Source organism: Girardinichthys multiradiatus, chromosome 15 (assembly GCF_021462225.1).
Source record: "Girardinichthys multiradiatus isolate DD_20200921_A chromosome 15, DD_fGirMul_XY1, whole genome shotgun sequence".
NCBI lineage: Eukaryota > Metazoa > Chordata > Actinopteri > Cyprinodontiformes > Goodeidae > Girardinichthys > Girardinichthys multiradiatus.
In genome coordinates this window covers 14,339,889-14,358,985 of record NC_061808.1, presented here as the reverse complement: position 1 = coordinate 14,358,985, position 19,097 = coordinate 14,339,889, and the positions used below count along the sequence as shown (strand labels likewise).

The 19,097-nt window shown below is 40.2% G+C and overlaps 1 protein-coding gene across 1 annotated transcript; it reads left to right on the top strand.

The window, feature by feature from the left end:
- Positions 1–90: 90 nt before the first annotated feature.
- smek1 (SMEK homolog 1, suppressor of mek1 (Dictyostelium)) lies at positions 91–18,373 on the top strand. The gene is made up of 15 exons (XM_047388076.1): positions 91–1,414; positions 1,728–1,783; positions 1,876–1,974; positions 2,847–3,464; positions 4,079–4,156; positions 4,266–4,382; positions 6,305–6,421; positions 6,518–6,649; positions 10,364–10,466; positions 10,559–10,717; positions 12,478–12,647; positions 13,420–13,562; positions 14,133–14,323; positions 15,568–15,779; positions 17,223–18,373. Exons 1-15 carry the CDS (start codon positions 1,273–1,275, stop codon positions 17,343–17,345), a joined length of 2,460 nt encoding a protein of 819 aa, XP_047244032.1. The 5' UTR covers positions 91–1,272; the 3' UTR covers positions 17,346–18,373.
- The last annotated feature ends 724 nt before the right edge of the window (positions 18,374–19,097 follow it).

Below are 19,097 nucleotides of genomic sequence, written 5' to 3'. Positions count from 1 at the left end.
AATTATCCTGTGATGGAAGTGGAATTAAATGATGTATAAATTGCTAGTGTTGCTTGATAGTGTATGACCTTTCACAATTTGTTAACCAGTAGATTTGTCACTTTTACATTTAAATAAAGATATCAAGTTTTAATTTAGTGACTTATAACTCTGCTTCTGATCTGTAAGGGAAAACATGGCTCAAATCAAGATTTTACTTTTTGGATGGCTATACATTTCATGGGAGAAAAAATAGAGTGCTCAGTGTTTGTTTTGTCAGAATGTTACTACTGTCCTACTACTGTCTCTTTAAATGTGGCGGGCTGCCCTGTTGTTGCAGTGTCGGAAACCCCGTACTGCTTGTGAAAGGACCCAAGATGGCTGAAAATTCAAGGGGGGTACTTAGCAGTTATCTGAGCAAGACGTCTGAAATGAATGGCAAATAACAGTATAATGTCAAGCGCTATCTTGAATTAATTATTCTGCTCCACTTTGGTAGACTATACAATTTTTGGGGATGTCTAAGTATTACAAATGAGAGAGCGGTCTCTCCGCGGCCCCGTGCCAGAACATGGCGGAATACTTGGGAAAGAGACACCAGCTAATGCTAGTTAGCTGGCGTAATATTTAAAGAAAGGCGGGGACGCTGTCCTTGGATTTAAGCAGTGCTTGTTGTCCGCGGGTAAAAAAAACCCAATGTTGTCGGTGATCAACAGCGGTGAGTTTGCTTCAGACATTAGCTTTATAGTGAATATGTAGAGCGTAGGCAGAGAGCGAACTAGCTAGCTCGTTAGCTAACGTTACCCGCAGGCGTACAAACTGTACTGAAAGGAAAGCAGTACGTTTATTTGGCAGGGTTTATTTTGAATGCCGCTGTCTCAGCTATTGGTGTAGACCTGGCCGTGTCTTTCCATTGTTTTTGTAGGTACTGGGAGAAAACACCAGTGTCCTTCGCTCAGTTAATTATACTGTCGTTACCTTGCCACAATGGTTTCTGTGCTGTTTCTGCCTGGCGCATTGCCTGTATCTCTAGTGAGATAATTTTCGAGGCAGCTTGGCAAAACTGAACAAATAAACTTGTAAATGCACAATCCATCGGGGGAGCCTACGTTTTTTTCACTCTCAGACGATTTTCAAAGTAAAGATCAACCCCCTCTTAAATTTGTTTTTAGTACTTCATAAGTGGACAGGTGTTAGAGGTAAAACTGAAGTTGTGTTACTAAGTGAGGTCACCCCCCTGTAAGACCCAAAGACTTTCAGGGAAGGGAATACCGGTTACAATCACTTGCAAGGATGACGGACACTCGTAGGAGAGTCAAAGTCTATACCCTCAATGAGGACAGACAGTGGGATGACCGTGGGACCGGGCACGTCTCCTCATGCTATGTGGAGCGCTTAAAAGGCACTTCTCTCCTGGTTCGAGCAGAGAGTGATGGTAAGTGGAAAAACTACCAATGTATAGTTAAGTCTTCGTAAACACATGTAGCTGCACATGAAATACTTCATTCATTTTAAGATTCTTAAGTGACATATTATCTGCATATAATTTCTTATACAAATGTTTACTTTGTACATATTTGTTATTGCTATTCATATGTTAGTGTAGTTTTTTATTTCTGCTCCTGCAACTTTGAAATGTTCCATTTTGGGATTAAAGTACACTGATTCTTTTTGATAAGAACTTTGCTCCAAAGGTTTTTCATTTTGTTGCACATACTCTTAAGGGTCATCTTTGTTTTATCTGGCAGGCTCTCTACTGTTGGAGTCCAAAATCAACCCGAACACAGCCTACCAGAAACAGCAGGTTAGTACATGGCACAGTGCTCATTTGAAAAATGGATGTTCTTTTCTGATGTGCCTAGGTTGTAAATGTGGTTTGTTTTTTCTTTTGAAAAGGATACATTGATAGTATGGTCAGAGGCTGAGAATTATGATCTGGCACTCAGCTTTCAGGAGAAGGCTGGCTGTGATGAAATCTGGGAGAAAATATGTCAGGTAACTATTTTTTGTGTGTTTGGCTCTTCCATCCGTCTATTTAATGGAAATGCATTAGTCAATCGGGCAAAAATTGAAATCAGCCAGTCTTTCCTTCGATTGGCTCTCATTGATGTTTGGCAGAGCAAATGCTGAAAAATATAAATTGTTGATACACAATAAATCATTAATATATCATCATCACAATATTAGTGTGCGGAATATTCATATCACACTTTTTGGAGTTGTTGGTCAATATATTGTAGGTGTAAGTGTTATTAACTTGCATTTTATATGTTAATATAATGTTTTGCCAGTTGGACAGCAGATGCTCACAGTGGGCACAAATGACAAAATGCTATTGGTCGCAGAGAGTAGTAAGCACAGATAAGAAAGAGGCAAGAAGAAAAAAAGACATATATCACAACTGATGTTGTCATCGCAATATTTGCCAGCGCTATTGGCATCGCAAGATTTTCTGTTATCTTGCAGCCTTAATTGTTTCCCTTGTTGAATAAATGCATCAAAACCAAGAACTCCCACCATTCAAAGAACATGTAGTTTAATGCACTTTTGGTCAGTTTTACAAGAATCTGAAAGGTCAGAGACATATGGTTTATTGCATAAATGGACGCAAGTGCATAATCTTGTTATTCCCCCACTTAGTCTTTGTTTCAAAACTACTACATTTATCAAATATCTTTTTTTTGATTGGTTAATATTCCTTTTAAAAAAATGTCATTAGTTATCTGAATCTTAAAGTCAGAACTCTAAAAACCCGGAAATCAGGATCTGTAAGGAATAGCCTGGTTGATGCATATCTAGTGTTCAGTGTAATATGCTATTTATGTAGCTCTACTATCTGTTGCTTATCTGTCTGTCTCATCTTTAAGGTGCAAGGAAAGGACCCTTCTGTGGATATCACGCAAGAAGTTGTGGACGAGTCTGAGGAGGAGCGCTTCGATGACATGTCTTCCCCAGGTTTGGAGTTGCCACCATGTGAGTTAAACCGCCTGGAGGACCTTGCTGAGATGGTGGCCTCCTCGCTCCCATCACCACTGCGCCGTGAGAAACTGGCATTGGCAGTGGAGAATGAAGGCTATATTCGCAAGCTTCTGGAACTGTTTCGTGTGTGCGAGGACTTGGAGAACAGAGAAGGATTGCACCATCTGTATGAAATAATAAAAGGCATCTTCCTGCTGAATCGCACTGCACTCTTTGAGGTGATGTTCTCTGATGAGTGCATCATGGACGTCATCGGCTGTCTGGAATTCGATCCAGCACTGCCACAGCCACGACGGCATCGAGAGTTTCTTACTAAGACAGCGCGTTTTAAGGAGGTGATCCCCATCTCTGATCCTGATCTGCGTCAGAAAATACACCAGACATATCGCGTGCAGTATATTCAGGATATGGTGCTGCCCACGCCTTCTGTATTTGAGGAAAACATGCTGTCCACCCTGCACTCCTTCATCTTCTTCAATAAGGTGGAGATAGTGGGCATGCTACAGGTGAGAAACCAATGCTGTGTAATACAAATCATATAGAATATACACAACATTTGCTGCCACTTATTGTTCTTTACCCAATGTGAAGTTGTCTGAGAGTTTATGGCCATATGACCTGTGTTGTTGCACTGTGTCAACTCACCAGTGTTTATGTATTGCTGTCTCCATAGAGATAGAGAAGTGTTGTGTAAATCAGTTTGCCTTTGCTTGAAGCAAACTGAAAAGCACATAAACACTAACGCTGTTGACTTGAGCTCACTGTGCATATGGCCTTCTGAAACTAAATTAAAATCAAGTATGAAAACATTTTTATGTATTTAAACAGCTTAAAGACATTGCTTAGTGTTACTGTGTTTTTGGTAAAAACTCATTGTATCAATACCAGATTATTTTATGGTAAATTACATATTTTCATAAAGTAAAAGAACAATTTGAATATTCAACTTTAGATATATTTAAATTTGTAAGTTAGTGTCATATATACTGTGTTTTATTACACCACACAATCACAATTAATGAGCTGTTGTTACATGTTGGAGAGTCTCAAGACAAAGTGATGTTCTGATCAGATTATCTAGTTGATAATCTATTCATAATCTCTTCCATTCCAATGTCAGGATGATGAGAAGTTCCTGACGGACCTCTTTGCACAGCTAACAGATGAGGCTACTGTTGATGACAAAAGACAAGAACTGGTATGCAAAAAAAATAATTAGTGATTATCTATCAGCTTTAATGTGAATAAGACAGAATTTTTTTTTTTCTTTCATCGTCCAAAGAGCAATGTTTATGTATTTGTTTCAGGTAAACTTTTTAAAGGAGTTCTGTGCATTTTCACAAACATTACAACCTCAAAACAGAGACGCCTTTTTCAAGACTTTGTCAAACATGGGCATTTTACCTGCACTAGAGGTCATACTGGTGAGTAATATAACACAACACAATTTCCTAATGTAAAAACTAAATGTGTCAAGAATAGAAAATAAAGTATTTAGACCAAAAATAATCATTAAACAGATTTTAATCAGTGAATGCAGCTGTCTCACTATATAAAGTTTATAAGTTTATGAAGCTCAAAGAAAAAAACATAAAATTGATGAGTTTTGCAAAAACATAAGGCAGAAATGGACAGGATCTGGACTATATCATGATCTCTTTGTTTCAAGAGATTAACATGTTATAATCCCCCAAAATCTAACATTGTTGTATCTTCAACCTGGTACTGGATTATAGTTAAGAGTGTTGATCGCAGATGCTTAGCTATTTAGACATACCCCCAGTGTGATTGTAAGTAAAAATTGGACAAAGTCCGACATTGGCAAATAAAATCTTAAATGAGAAAGAAATGGTCTCCTAAATAATCCGATGTGGATAAAGTTTACATGATTTGAATGAAAACAAGTATTTTAAAAGTAGCTCACATTCAGCGGCAAAACATTTAAAATGTACTTTCTAATTTAATGTTTTTTTTAAATAGACTATGAATGTCTTGATGCAACCTCTTGTAGAGACCGTAAATATACTGTTTTCTGCCACCATATAATAAAACTGCCTTGTCTAAGTACACACTAATGAAGGCTAATCAGTATTGCTTCCCCAGATTATAGTTTTTATTATTAATGAGCCTATATTGGTAAATGTTGTTACATGAGTTATATTACAGCGTGTTCACCTCACCAACACTGTAAAATACTTTAAACTATTTTAATAAATGAAACTTGATCTTTCCTGTTATGTCCACATTTAATCCCCATGTGACATTTGACAGGAAAAAACTTGACATTTTTGAAGAAAAGAATGTTTTTTTTCTTTACATTTGTGCTGCAAAACTTGTCTTAAAATGTGATCAATTCAGTGCAATGTTTCTCTGCAGAGTTGCTGCAGTAGCTAAGATGTAGTAAACAAAACACTGACACTCGAGTTCTCACTTTTACGTCACTGTATGGTTCAGCGAAGGCGTACTCGTTTACTCTTTAAAAAGGGTTGCTAAAGCAAAAGTATTTTTTCTGTTTATTTACTTTTTTATATTTTCCCATTAGTGTAAGCAGTTGCTTTAAGGATTAGAAGCTCAAATACAAAGCCAAATACTCTTTGATTGAACAAATGGCTACTTTTCTGCCATTCCAGATTGTACAACTTAATGTTTGTTTCTTTAGTTAACCCTTTTTTTTTAGCAAACCAATTTCAGTGATAGCTGAGGGTTGGTGCAACATGTTTCGTCGTGGCTAGAAAGCACTCAGAGTAACATCTACGTTCATGTATTTGACCTTTGCTTGTATGGTGTTATTGTGGAGGACTGTAGTACAGGAAGATTGTTTATGTTCTCAGAATAAAGAGTTTGTCTCAGTTTATCTATAAACACATTTCACCGGTCAAGTTTATAAATGCTGTTTTAGGCTGGCAGTTGTATGTTTTCTGTTTTTCTCTGTTTGGTAGAGTAAATGCTACGCTGGGTCCTTCTTTTCAAACATGGCTCACAACATTTTGGTTTTGGTGATCTCCATGACTAATCCCTATGCAGCAAAGTTTAGGAATGTCTGTGGTTAAAGCATAGAGAATAGGAGGAAAGTGAGTGTTTGACTCTAAGCTCCAATAATGGCATATTTGATCTATTTTGACCCTCATAATAATTACTACTAGCAGATCAAGTAATAAGTACAAGCAAAATCACAGTGTAGGAAATTTACAAATCAAATATCTAGTAGATCTAAAGCATATACCCACTTACTGAAGTGGATTTAGTTATTTTGGTTAAAACTGAAATTGCATGTGTTTTTGAAGTACTATTTTTATTTGTTGGAATACTTTTGCTGTTAACTGAAAAATACTTATTTGCCAAACAGGGAATGGATGACGTTCAGGTGCGTGGGGCAGCCACAGATATCTTCTCATATCTAGTGGAGTACAACCCCTCCATGGTACGAGAATTTGTCATGCAGGAGTCTCAGCAAAATGATGATGTGAGTCTATATGAAATGACATCCTGAAACAAAATGAAATTATGGCACTTTCTCACAGATGGCAATGAACTAATTCTTTTTTTTTTGGTTCTTCAGGATATTCTTCTCATCAACCTGATCATTGAACACATGATCTGTGATACTGACCCAGAGCTTGGTGGAGCAGTGCAGCTAATGGGTTTGCTACGGACTTTATTGGATCCCGAAAACATGTTGGCCACCGCAAACGTGAGCTTGAACACTGCTCTTAGATCAGTGATATTAGTTAGATATCAGTTTAGGTGTGGGTAAATATGTAGTTTATCATTATCATTATATGGAGAGAAAAAAAAACACAATTGTTGTGATAACTGTTATTTATCGTCACAACTAAGCTATAAAGCAAGAGGTTTACGTATCCCAAAAAAATCACAGTATCCAGTATTGCTATGATTTGATAATATGATTGAATACAACTGTCATGTGGTGCTTAGAGGGGCAGTTGCAGTGGTTTACCAAAATAACCAACTTGATGAGGGCTGAGTTTTATATTTAGAGTAGTATTGGTGTTTGGGGCTCTGACTGGAAAACATAATAAAAATCATAAAAACACTGTGATGAATTTTAAAATACTTTTATCACTTGCTGTTATTGCAATAAATACCACAAAATGTCATGATTCAAATTTTTAGTCTATATAGACCATCTCAACATCAGCTTGTATTCGTACTCGTCATCTTCCGCTTATCCGGGACCTGGTCGCGGGGGCAGCAGACTCAGCAGAGACACCCTGACGCCCCTCTCCCCAGACACCTCCTGGTGGGACGTGCCTGGAACACCTCCCGAGGAAGGCGTCCAGGAGGCATCCGGTATAGATGCCCGAGCCACCTCAACCGGCTCCTCTCGATGTGGAGGAGCAGCGGCTCTACTCCGAGCCCCTCCCAGATGGCCGAGCTCCTCACCTTATCTCTAAGGGAGAGCCCGGCCACCCTACGGAGGAAGTTCATTTCAGCCGCTTGTATCCGGGATCTCGTTCTTTCGGTCATGACCCAAAGTTCATGGCCATAGGTGAGGGTAGGAACGTAGACCAACAGGTAAATTGAGAGCTTTGCTTTTCGGCTCAGCTCTCTCTTCACCACAACGGACCGGCACAGCGCCCCCATTACTGTGGCAGCCGCACCGATCCGTCTGTCGATCTCCCACTCCATTATTCCCTCACTCGTGAACAAGACCCCGAGATACTTGAACTTTTCCACTTGAGGCAGGAACTCTCCTCCAACCTGAAGAGGACAAGCCACCCTTTTCTGGTCGAGAACCATGGCCTCTGACTTGGAGGTGCTGCTCTTCATCCCAGCCGCTTCACACTCGGCTACGAACTGCCCCAGCGCATGCTGTAGGTCTTGGCTGGAGGGGGCCAGCAGGACCACGTCATCTGCAAAAAGAAGAGACAAAATCCCCTGGTCCCCAAACCAGACCCCCTCCGACCCTTGGCTGCGTCTAGAAATCCTGTCCATAAAAGTTATGAACAGGACCGGCGACAAAGGGCAGCCCTGCCGGAGTCCAACATGCACCGGGAACAGGTCCGACTTAGTGCCGACAATACTGACCAAACTCCTGCTCCGCTTGTACAGAGACCAGATGGCCCCTAATAAAGGGCCCCCGATTCCATACTCCTGGAGCACCCCCCACAGGGCACCACGATGGACACGTTCAATTGCTTTCTCCATGTCCACAAAGCACATGTGGACCGGTTGGGCAAACTTCCATGAACCCTCAAGTACCCTGTAGAGGGTATAGAGCTGGTCCAGTGTTCCACGGCCGGGACGAAAACCACCCTGCTCCTCCTGAAGCCGAGGTTCGACTATCGGCCGGACTCTCCTCTCCAATACCCTGGCGTAGGCCTTACCAGGGAGGCTGAGAAGTGTGATCCCCCTTTAGTTGGAACACACCCTCCGGTCACCCTTCTTATGAAGGGGGACCACCACCCCAGTCTGCCAGTCCAGACGCACTGTCCCTGTCATGGTCTGTGTCCCTGACAGCCCCACAACATCCAAAGATTTGAGGTACTCAGGGCGGATCTCATCCACCCCCGAAGACCTGCCACCGTGGAGCTTTTTAACCACCTCGATGACTTCAGCCTGGGTGATGAAAGAGTCCAACCCCGAGTCCCCAGCCTCTGTTTCCACCAGGGAATGCGTGATGGCAGGATTGAGGAGATCCTCGAGTACTCCGTCCACCGCCCGATAATGTCCTCAGTCGAGGTCAGCAGCCTCCCGCCCCCACTATAAACAGTGTTGGCGAAGCACTGCTTCCCCCTCCTGAGGCGCCGGACGGTTTGCCAGAATCGCTTCGAGGCCAACCGGTAGTCCTTCTCCATGACCTCACCGAACTCTTCCCAGGCCCGGGTTTTTGCCTCTGTCACAGCCCGGGCCACGGCACGCTTGGCCTCATGGTACCCGTCAGTCCCACAGCCGATAGGACTCCTTCCTCAGCTTGACAGTGTCCCTTACTGCTGGTGTCCACCACCGGGTTCTGGGATTGCCGCCGCGACAGGCACCGCAGACCTTGCGGCCGCAGCTACGGGCAGCAGCATTGACAATAGATGCGTAGAACATGGTCCACTCGGACTCTATGTCTCCAACATCCCCCACAATCTGGTCAAAACTCTCCCGGAGGTGGGAGTTGAATACATCCCTGGCCAAGGGGTCCGCCAGACATTCCCAGCAGACCCTCACGATGCACTTGGGCCTGCCAAGTCTGTCTGGCTTTCTCCTCCAGTGGATCCAACTCACCACCAGGTGGTGATCAGTGGACAGCTCAGCCCCTCTCTTCACCCGAGTGTCCAAAACATGCGGCCAAAGGTCTGATGATACGACAACAAAGTCGAGCATTGACCTCCTGCCTAGGGTATCCTGGTGCCAAGTGCACTGATGGACACCCTTATGTTTGAACATGGTGTTCATTATGGACAGTCCGTGACTAGCACAGAAGTCCAATAACAAAGCACCACTTGGATTCAAATCGGGGAGGCCATTCCTCCCGATCTACTAGTCCTCATGAAGGATTCTTGAACCGCTCTTTGTCTGACCTGTCACCTAGAGACTGTTTGCCATTGGAGACCCTACCAGGCGCATTAGCATTAACATAGCCTCTAGGATCATTCGAGCACTCAAACCCCTCTACCACGTTAAGGTGGCGGTTCAAGGAGGGGAACATCAGCTTTTAGTAACAGTTATTTCACTCCAAGCCCTGAGAAGATTTTTTAAATATTTTTTTGTCTTGATAAGGATTTTTAATGAATGGGAAAATGACATCAATTAATTAAATTGACAACAGACTCTGTGAGCATTTAGAGAATGAAAGCACATATATTGATTACCTTTTCCTCTAATTTTAAGTTGCCTTTGGTAATGGAGGATATGACTTCTGCTTTGCCACCATACCTGCTATTTTGGATACATTGTTACATGCCAGACACATATTTGCTTCCAAGTATTCTTGTAGGATTGAGTTCTGCAAATAATACTCCAAGCTGTGCCTTAATGCCAAATTGCACACCTGTTAGAGTTTAGCTTATTATATGTTTCTTTACCAGTATTCTGTGTAACAGAAACGTTTCAACATGGCTTATGAAACTATTTTTACAGTTTGCAGTCATTTCAACATTGACATGACAATGGGATTCCTGCTGACCCACAAACTGTGGGTCGGTTACTATGTTCAATGTCCTTGTTCTTGCAGCCTTCTGCTTAATCTGCAATTGTAACATTAATATTCAAGTCACAATAAACCCTGCAAGCAGAAATTGTGTCTTACAGCCAGAACTCAATTTATCAAACTAACTTGTATTCAACTGTTGTAAATGACCTGAAGTAGACAGACTTTAAAAACCTTCACCTTCATTTGGGCATAGCACATCAAATTAATTTAATTCTGCTGCAACTCTTCTTTTTTTATCCCCAGAAAACAGAAAAGACTGAGTTCCTGAGCTTTTTCTACAAGCATTGTATGCATGTCCTCTCAGCTCCACTGTTGGCCAACACAACAGAAGAAAAACCTAGTAAAGGTACTGAATATTTTTTTAGATGTGGCCAATGTGCATTGTTATTTAAAATATTAGTTTGTTATTCAGTTGTCTACATGTTCTGTCCTCTGTAGATGATTTTCAGACCGCCCAATTGCTTGCCCTGATTTTGGAGCTGCTAACATTTTGTGTTGAGCATCACACGTATCACATCAAGAACTACATCATCAACAAAGATATTTTAAGGAGGGTACTGGTTCTCACTGCCTCTCAGCACGCCTTCCTGGCACTATGTAAGTCCCATATATTCTCAGCAACAATATTTTGCTTATTGCCTGGTAACCTATATACAATAGTATTGAATATTCATACTGATTTCAGTGCTTCCCCAACCATTATCCATTGACATGTAGCATATTATTAAACGTCTTTAAGTGTTCACACATTACCAGTGTACCATGGCAGGAGAGGAACTATATTGCTTCCAACTTATGGCGGAAGAACATGCCTATTTATTTCTTGATGTACTGCTGCGCCTTACAGACGCACACACGAAGAGCAAGGAGGGGGAGAACATGGAGGAACGTCAGTGTTCCTCTGTTAGTTTTATTGGAGGTTCAGGGTAGACCCCCCTTCCTCCGACAGTCAAGTTAATTTATTCAAATTCTAAATAATGGTCGAGAGCGCAGAGCAGGGAGGAAAAGAGGAATCAACTGTGGTGTTTTATGCCCTTGTATGGAAGCTTGTATGGACCAAAGCTAATTTACCTGGCGCTGTTAACCCGTGCTTCAGGCCTGCACTGGAAAGACTGAATTTTTTAATACACAGAGAAGCAAAGATTAGGCGCTGTTTCAGGATCAAACCTAAATGCATCAGTTTTAAAACATATCTGTAGTATCTGTTTAAATTAAAGATGAAAGTTGCATTTTAATGGAAGTTTGTGACCTATGCAGGACTGTTGTTTATGTTATTTCTGTTGTGGGGCAGTAGTATTTTTCTTAGTTGGGAAACCTACTTCTTGTAAAGAAAACTGCAGTAAGTGTGGTGGGATAAATGTTGAAAAAGTATTTTAGACCTTTTCAGTCCAGTGCCATTTCCTTTATCTTGACCATGTGGATCAACAAACACCCCTGCAGACAGACTTTGTAATGCATAGGATGTGGGGAGAATCCAGTGCTGAGAATGACCAATGTGTATTTTTATTTTTTTGCACTTTTCTAGTATACCACAAGATGTCCTGCTATTATTTATGAATTCTTTTAGTCTCTTTCTGTTATAAATTCTCACCACATCTAAGCTATTTTATAGTCATGGTCAGGGGGAGTATTTCTGTTTATAGTACCACATAAATAATGCTATAAAGATCCCTCTTTGATTGGATAACCTGTTCATAATCTAAAAAAACATTACTGAGCAACTAAAAGAGTGATAAATATTTGCTGACTTGCAGATGTTTAATGTTGCACTGGCACTTATTGATTCATTAATTGAGAGGCGGGTGTTTATAAAAGTGTAAAAAAAATTACGAGGCGAGGTTTTGTTGTGGTCAATAATTTATTATAAATTGTCACTGAATTGCAAGGCATCATTCCTTGCTTTTGTACTACTCCAACGTATCACATCAAATCGCATCATGCTTTAACGAAATGCAAGTATCTCAACTGAATTGTGGGTAAGGGGTGAATTGTATTTACCAGGTGTTACTTGCTCATGTATTGTTAATGTATTGGATCATTTGTAGGACTTTAAGATTATCAATTTGAACACAAAGTCAAGACATCAACCCTTATGGCCAGCACACACTGGGAATGACCTGTATCTGTTCTTTTCACTCCAAGACAACACAGATTTCTGGACCTCAGCTGTAGGTAGTTTTTAACGGTTTAAACGGTTCCAGAAAGAATTTCTGGCGGCTCTTGGTGTGGGTTGCTGTTATTACGTTTTTTTTTTAGAAATGTATTTGTTAATGTGTGTGAAAGGCTTATGTGTTTTGCCCTTACATTTTAATGCAAGTTTGGAGCTCTGAATTAGATGTATGTTTCTTCATTCATAGGTGCCCTGCGCTTCATGAGGAGGATTGTTGGCTTAAAGGACGAGTTCTACAATCGGTACATCATGAGAAACTTCCTCTTTGAGCCCGTCATTAAAGCTTTTCGCAACAACGGCTCGCGCTACAATCTGCTAAACTCAGCCATCATTGAGATGTTTGAATATGTCCGTGTGGTGAGTATTCTCCCCTGACAAGTTCTTAAAACAAAATTATAATAAATCAAAAACAGTGGTTCTAAATTGTTTTTATAGTTGTTGAAAATTGTGTTGTAAGTAAAGACAGTATCACCTAATTTAGAGATTGTTTACTTTTCGTATGGAGTTTGGTTTGTTATAGCTTTTTTATGAATAATTTTTTTGTGTCTCTTCTGTTGCATGTCTTTTTCTAACTAACCAGCTTCCATTGAATGTAACTTCTTTGAAAAGCAGCCTAATCCTCAAGTGTTTAGGGATGTTTTAATGGCTTGTCACAACAGACTTTTAACCAAGAAAATGTACTTTTCTTCAGTTTGCTTTTTACAATGCATGGCTTACATGTTCATGCAGACAAGTTAAATATGTACAATTATGGGCGCGGCGCTGGTGGTGTAGGGGTTAAGCACAGGACCATGTGCAGAGGCTACAGTCCTCAGTGTGGCTCTCCCGGGTTCTCAGAATCTTAAAGAAACGTGTTTCTTTATGGCAATAAAAGTTGTGACATTGCCCAATTATCCAAGTGATGCTATGACCAGTTGGTCCAACAAATATGAGCCATCACTGTATTTTGTGCTTATCAAACATAAATCTTGCAGTCTGTCAGTTCTTAGGTTCTTGCTTTTCTTCTTTGTACATCTTTTCATATCTTTTTCTGTTTGGTCTCTTGTTTCAGTCTCATTCCTTTTTTCCTTCCATACCTTGTTATATTGGTGAATAATTATGCGTTTATTTTGCCTCCTATTCCTCTTAGGAGGACATCAAGTCTCTGACAGCTCACATTGTGGAGAACTACTGGAAGTCTCTGGAGGATGTAGACTACGTTCAGACATTCAAAGGTCTAAAGCTGCGATATGAACAGCAGCGAGAGAGGCAGGACAACCCCAAACTGGATAGGTGAGAAAATCAAGGATTGTGTCAATCAATCAATGTTATTACTTGTACTCCAACCAAAATGATTAGGACCACTAGTTTTTATCTGTCTGGAAGAACGAATGTGTAAAGAAGGTTCCCTGTTGGATTATTCAGTATGGATTTGACTAGATCTTCCCTGAAACTAACCACTCTTCAAGATGTGTAAAAGTTATAAGTACATGCTTTGCTTTTGATTCTTCTTATTTTCTTTATACTTTTGGCCTCACGTTTAATTGAATGCATCGGGTCCACTGATGGATAAGATTGTTTTCATGTTTTAAGGGAAATATGAAAGGGAAATTGAAGATCAGAAATGAACGACAATGGTGCAAACTGTGACTCATTCATAATTCCTAGTTAAGAGCATGTTCAAATGACGTTTTATTACCTTTTTATGTGATTTATATTTATCTTTGTGGTTGACACTGCAACTAAAAGGTCATGATGGAGGGTGTTTGGTCATGTAATAATATAATAAAAAACAAATCTTTGTACACTTTTTTTTAAACAGTTTTGGTCACTGAACAAATTTTTTCCATCTTTTCTCAACAGTATGCGCTCCATCTTGCGGAACCACCGCTTCCGTCGCGACGCACGAACATTAGAAGATGAAGAGGAGATGTGGTTTAACACAGATGAAGATGACCTTGAGGATGGCGAGGCAGTTGTTCCGCCCTCTGACAAGATGAAGAGCGAAGAAGACCTCATGGAACCAATTAGTAAATTCATGGAGAGAAAGAAATGTAAGTATCAAAAATTTCCTTGGTAGTAAGCTTGTAAATAATTGTATACTGTAGAAATTACAGGACCGGATATTATAAATGAGGACTACTTACATGTATGCAGGATTTTATGTTATACCTGTTTTAGGCCTGCAGCTCATGACTGTTTTAATCAACAGTTTTCTTGATCATTCAACTAGTCACAATTCATTTTAATCCATCTATGATTTTTTGTGTTCTCAGCAGTTATAATTCATTTTATATTTACTGCAGGTTTGCAGGTCATTTTATTGTCAAATGAATTGACTAAATTAAAATAAAGGTTTTTGAATGAAGAATTTGAAAGTAAATTTTTTATCAGTCAAATTCAAACTCTAGTCCTAAACAGGATTATCGTTTTCTTTAAACCACAGTTTGAGAGTTTTTGAATCTTGGTTATATTTTTGGGAAGAAAAATGATCTTAGATTGGTTTAAGCCTGGAAGCTGCAAAATGACACAAGTTCAATCTGATTATTCTTCACTGAAAACTCTTTGGTTTCACAAACTGAATAAAAGATTCCCCAAGCTTTTTTAACTTACACTTTTTAAGTGTGAAATCATTCAGTTGAGGTTTGACCAGTTAATGTTTTTTAGTTTTGAACTAGAGTTAACCAAAGGTTAGGTAAAGAAAGGTCAGTAAAAAATATTCCACACATTAATTACATGGGCTGGTATTGGATTCTCTGAGGTACAGTTTCACTGTATTAAAAGCAGTTTTTTATTTTAAACAGTTTGGTTTTAAATCTTTATTTAAAACAGCTTCCCAATTCTAGCTTTAAAGCAGAGTTACCTTCATAAGACTGGATGGTGCCCCTTTTGTCTCCACAACTTCACTCTCCAGGTTTTCTGCGACCAGAAATGTTTCCAAACTGCCCAATTTACCTATTCCCCAAGTATGAGGAAAAACATAGTGGGCTTCTGTCAGCCAGCTGACTGGAAGTGCGCAGCAACGGGTAGGGAAGAGGGACTGCTGCCTGAATGTTTGCTCTATACAGCAGGAGGGAACTTCTTTCTCTGGCCATCTTATTAAAAAATGCCTGAGAAAGCATGGTATGACATACAATTTTTAGCAGTTTTAAAACCTTTGTATATTTTGGTACTGGTAAGGCAGCCAATGTCTTCTAGGGTTAAACAGATCTTACAGTCTCTCAGATAAAACATAATGTAAGTAGCGGTCCTGTTTTGTGAGAATAACTTCTTCTCACATTATCATCTTAACCCACAGTGAAAGACACAGAGGATAAAGAAGTATTGGGGAAGTCGAGCTTGTCAGGCAGGCAGAATCCGAGCTTTAAGCTTTCCTTCTCCGGATCCACTAAGACCAGCCTGGCCAGTCCTCCTTCATCAGCATCACTGAACCCAGGATCTCCCGGATCACCCGGGTCTCCTGGCTCAGGGGCACGGAGCTCGCCCCCGACTACAGCTGTAACCACAAAGGTATCTGTTTAAAAAAAAAAAAAAAGGAATAAACACGTCTAAAAAAAAAAAAAAACTATTGACACAATATCTGTCCTGTTTTGAAAACCAGAGAGTCAATAAAACTTGTAAAAACTTGTACTTAACTATGCCTAAGCTGTTAGTTTTCACACCACACCTGCTTTCTATTGCATGCAGTTGTCATCCCAGGCTGTGTGTCGTTGGACTACTTTGCATTTTTTACAGGCTTTATTTAGACGGTAAAGATTAATGTGACATGCACACAAAAAAAAAAAAATACACATGCCTTTTTTGACAAATTGCTGTTCCTTGAAGCAGAATTTCTGAGATTAAACATGCTGCCAAAATGGGGGGTTTTCATTGACGTCACTGAAGTCGCCGCCTCACGTCCGGTCTGCCATCTTAGGTGTCTGTTTCGCTTCACGCTTTTTACAACATTGCAACATTGCATACTTTTTTGACCACGGATAGATATGTCCTGATAAGGCCATGTACCTCAAGAAAATTGCAGTCATCAACAAGGTGGATCCATATGTCCACAACATTTAATTTCCCTTTGGGATTAATAGTGTATTTTTGAATTGAATTGAATGTACTGCCTGTTGGTTTGTTTAGCGCAAATCCGAACGATTGGCCGCACAACTATTTTTTCATAGCCACAACATAAGCAAAAATCCATAATAAGTTCAATATTGGCTTTTTTTGGATATTTACATAACAGTTATATTAGTAGGTAATATATTTACAGTATAACAGTCAAGGGAAATCAGCTTACATGTAGCTGGTCAAGGTGTAAGAGCGCTGCTTACTGAAGTAGGTCACCGCGCTGAGTGCTGCCACCCAGCTCAGAATCAACTGATCTGCTCACGGCCTTGGCAGAATACTTTCCAGAATATTATTACAATACATGTAGACGGACATTATTTATTTACATGTCTCAAAATGTGCATTGCACCCTCAGGCGTGAGTGAGGTTCAAGCCGTCCAAATCCGCCCTGGATATCCGATTTAGCCGATGTAGTTGGCATTGTGTATTCAGTGTTTTTGTTTTCTCACACTGATTTTCTATCACGGCTGGCAGACGATTGACTGAACGTTGGTCTTGATCGCCACGCGCAGCACAACTCACAATTAAGCAAGTTTTTCCCATCGATAAATAAATGGTTCGGAGTTTTGCTTCACTGATCACGCTAAAACAACGAAAACAGACTGCAGCTGCCACCCAAGATGGCGATCGCGAAGTGCGGTCATGTGACCGCGACGTTATGTGAAAACCCCCCATTGAAGATCTGGACAAATTAGTGGCAGCTTTGTAAGCAGACACCTTTTAAACAGTGGTGTAATGGCTGCTGTAGTAAAGCTATATCTAATAAAATCCTAACTGAACTTTCCTATAAACTGCTCACAGAAATCTGACTTATGTTATTTTGCCTGTCTGCTGCAGGGAGGTTTAGTGGGACTGGTAGACTATCCAGATGATGATGAAGAGGAAGAAGAAGAAGAGGACGACGGAGAAAGTAAAGAGGATACTTTGCCTCCCACAAAGAAATCCAAACTGAGCTCGTAAAGAATCACTGTTGCAGTTTATGGTCCGCTCAGACAGGCTCGGAATATAGACTCTTTACAGGAATGATCAAACTTGTAGACAAATTGAATGAATGAAAAGCCACCCCTCGCTGTGAGTGGGTGGCCCAATGAGGAGCAGACTGCTGATGGATATAACGCCTCCTCAGACTCACCCAGTTCATAGAAGTGCCAATCAGGAGACCAGGAGTGGACGTGAAGGTTTTGGTGGATAATGGATCTCCTACGAGAGAGCCTTGTTGTTGTTTGGTGATTTCTCAACTGGAGGAAAAGACCACATACTAATACAAATGTACACACAGAGCTTATGTGCTCGGACCATTACCCACTGCCCCCTCCCCTTGCCCCCCCCCTCACTCAGGGAAGGACATCACAGCGACCCAGATGGGTCAGCCAATTTAGACCCACAACCACCTGATGCACCCCATTCCCTCCCTAGAGTTCCCTTCCTCACCGTTTCTTTCTGCTTCCTTTTTTTCCTGCCCTTGTTTCCTTCTCTGTGTCGGTTGCTTTTTTGTTCCCTTTTAAGTTAGTTTATAGGACCAGATGAGAGGCAGCATGAGGCAAACGGCTGCCATGGTTGTCATTTGATGTCATCGTTGTTGCTCCTCAGTGGACGTTCTTTCTCTGAAGAGAAAAAAAAAAAGCCAGCAGTTTTTTTTCATTATTTTCCTTTTGTTCTCTATTTGTCTCTTTCACCTGTTTTTTTTTTTTTTTTTGTAAATGACAACAAAAAAAGACCTGCCTTTAAATGTTCAGGACGTTTTCAGTCACACTTGAACAGGTTTTTAAAGACCTCTGTAGGTGAGCTAGTTTTACCCTTTTTTTGCCCTTTGAAACTGCAGATTTTTTGGAGAATTTGTAATCCCATCTTGATTAAAGATTCAGTGGAATTCTAGATGTGATGATTTTTGTCATATCTTCTCTTTTTTTTTTTTTTCTTTTACGAGTGTACACTTAGTTGTTCGGAAAATTTGGGACCATTAAAAATGATCTTTCCTGTAAGATGTACCCTATCTTTGTCCCGAAAACTCTTGTTTCTTTGTATCTAAGGTCTGATCTTTTTACTGATGTTTTCCCAGAAGAACAAGACAAACAAAAAAGTAGAGTGCAAAGACAACGGAAGATTTGTTTTGACCCATTAACCTTTTATTTATGTTTTTTGAAATTTAATATTAGGTTTCAAACTGCTTGTTTAGCTTGTTCGGCAATTTCAACTGTCATCCAGCAACCATTTCTGGGGTTACTGGATGCTGATGTTATTATAATCCACCAGGTGGCGCTTTAGTTACATAGCGTAGCTGATAGTTTGTTCATTTTCACTTGCGTCAGCAATGGTGAAGATACAGCTGCTTTTTTGTCACCATTATGAAACCTAAACTATTACTGTATTCTACATACACAGAGTTGATGGGTTATTGAGTTTTTTGGTTTGATACAAAGAGTTAAAAAGCTTTGATTTGTTAAATTTCCACATCCTAACGTGGAGCCAGAAAAGGAACTACAACCAAAATGGAAACTAGTTTGAGTATTTAGATATTTTATTTTTGTTGTCAGTTTCTGAGTAAATTGTTAAACAGTTATAAACTTGGTAAGTAATGCAGCACTTGTTGCTTTACACTGCCTGTCAGCTGGTTGAACAAAGGCTGCTACACTTTTCCCTCACTAAGAAAGGTGAGTTCTGCTGTTTTTAAATATTTGCAGTTTTAAAAGTCCTGGTGTGGAAACAAACTGT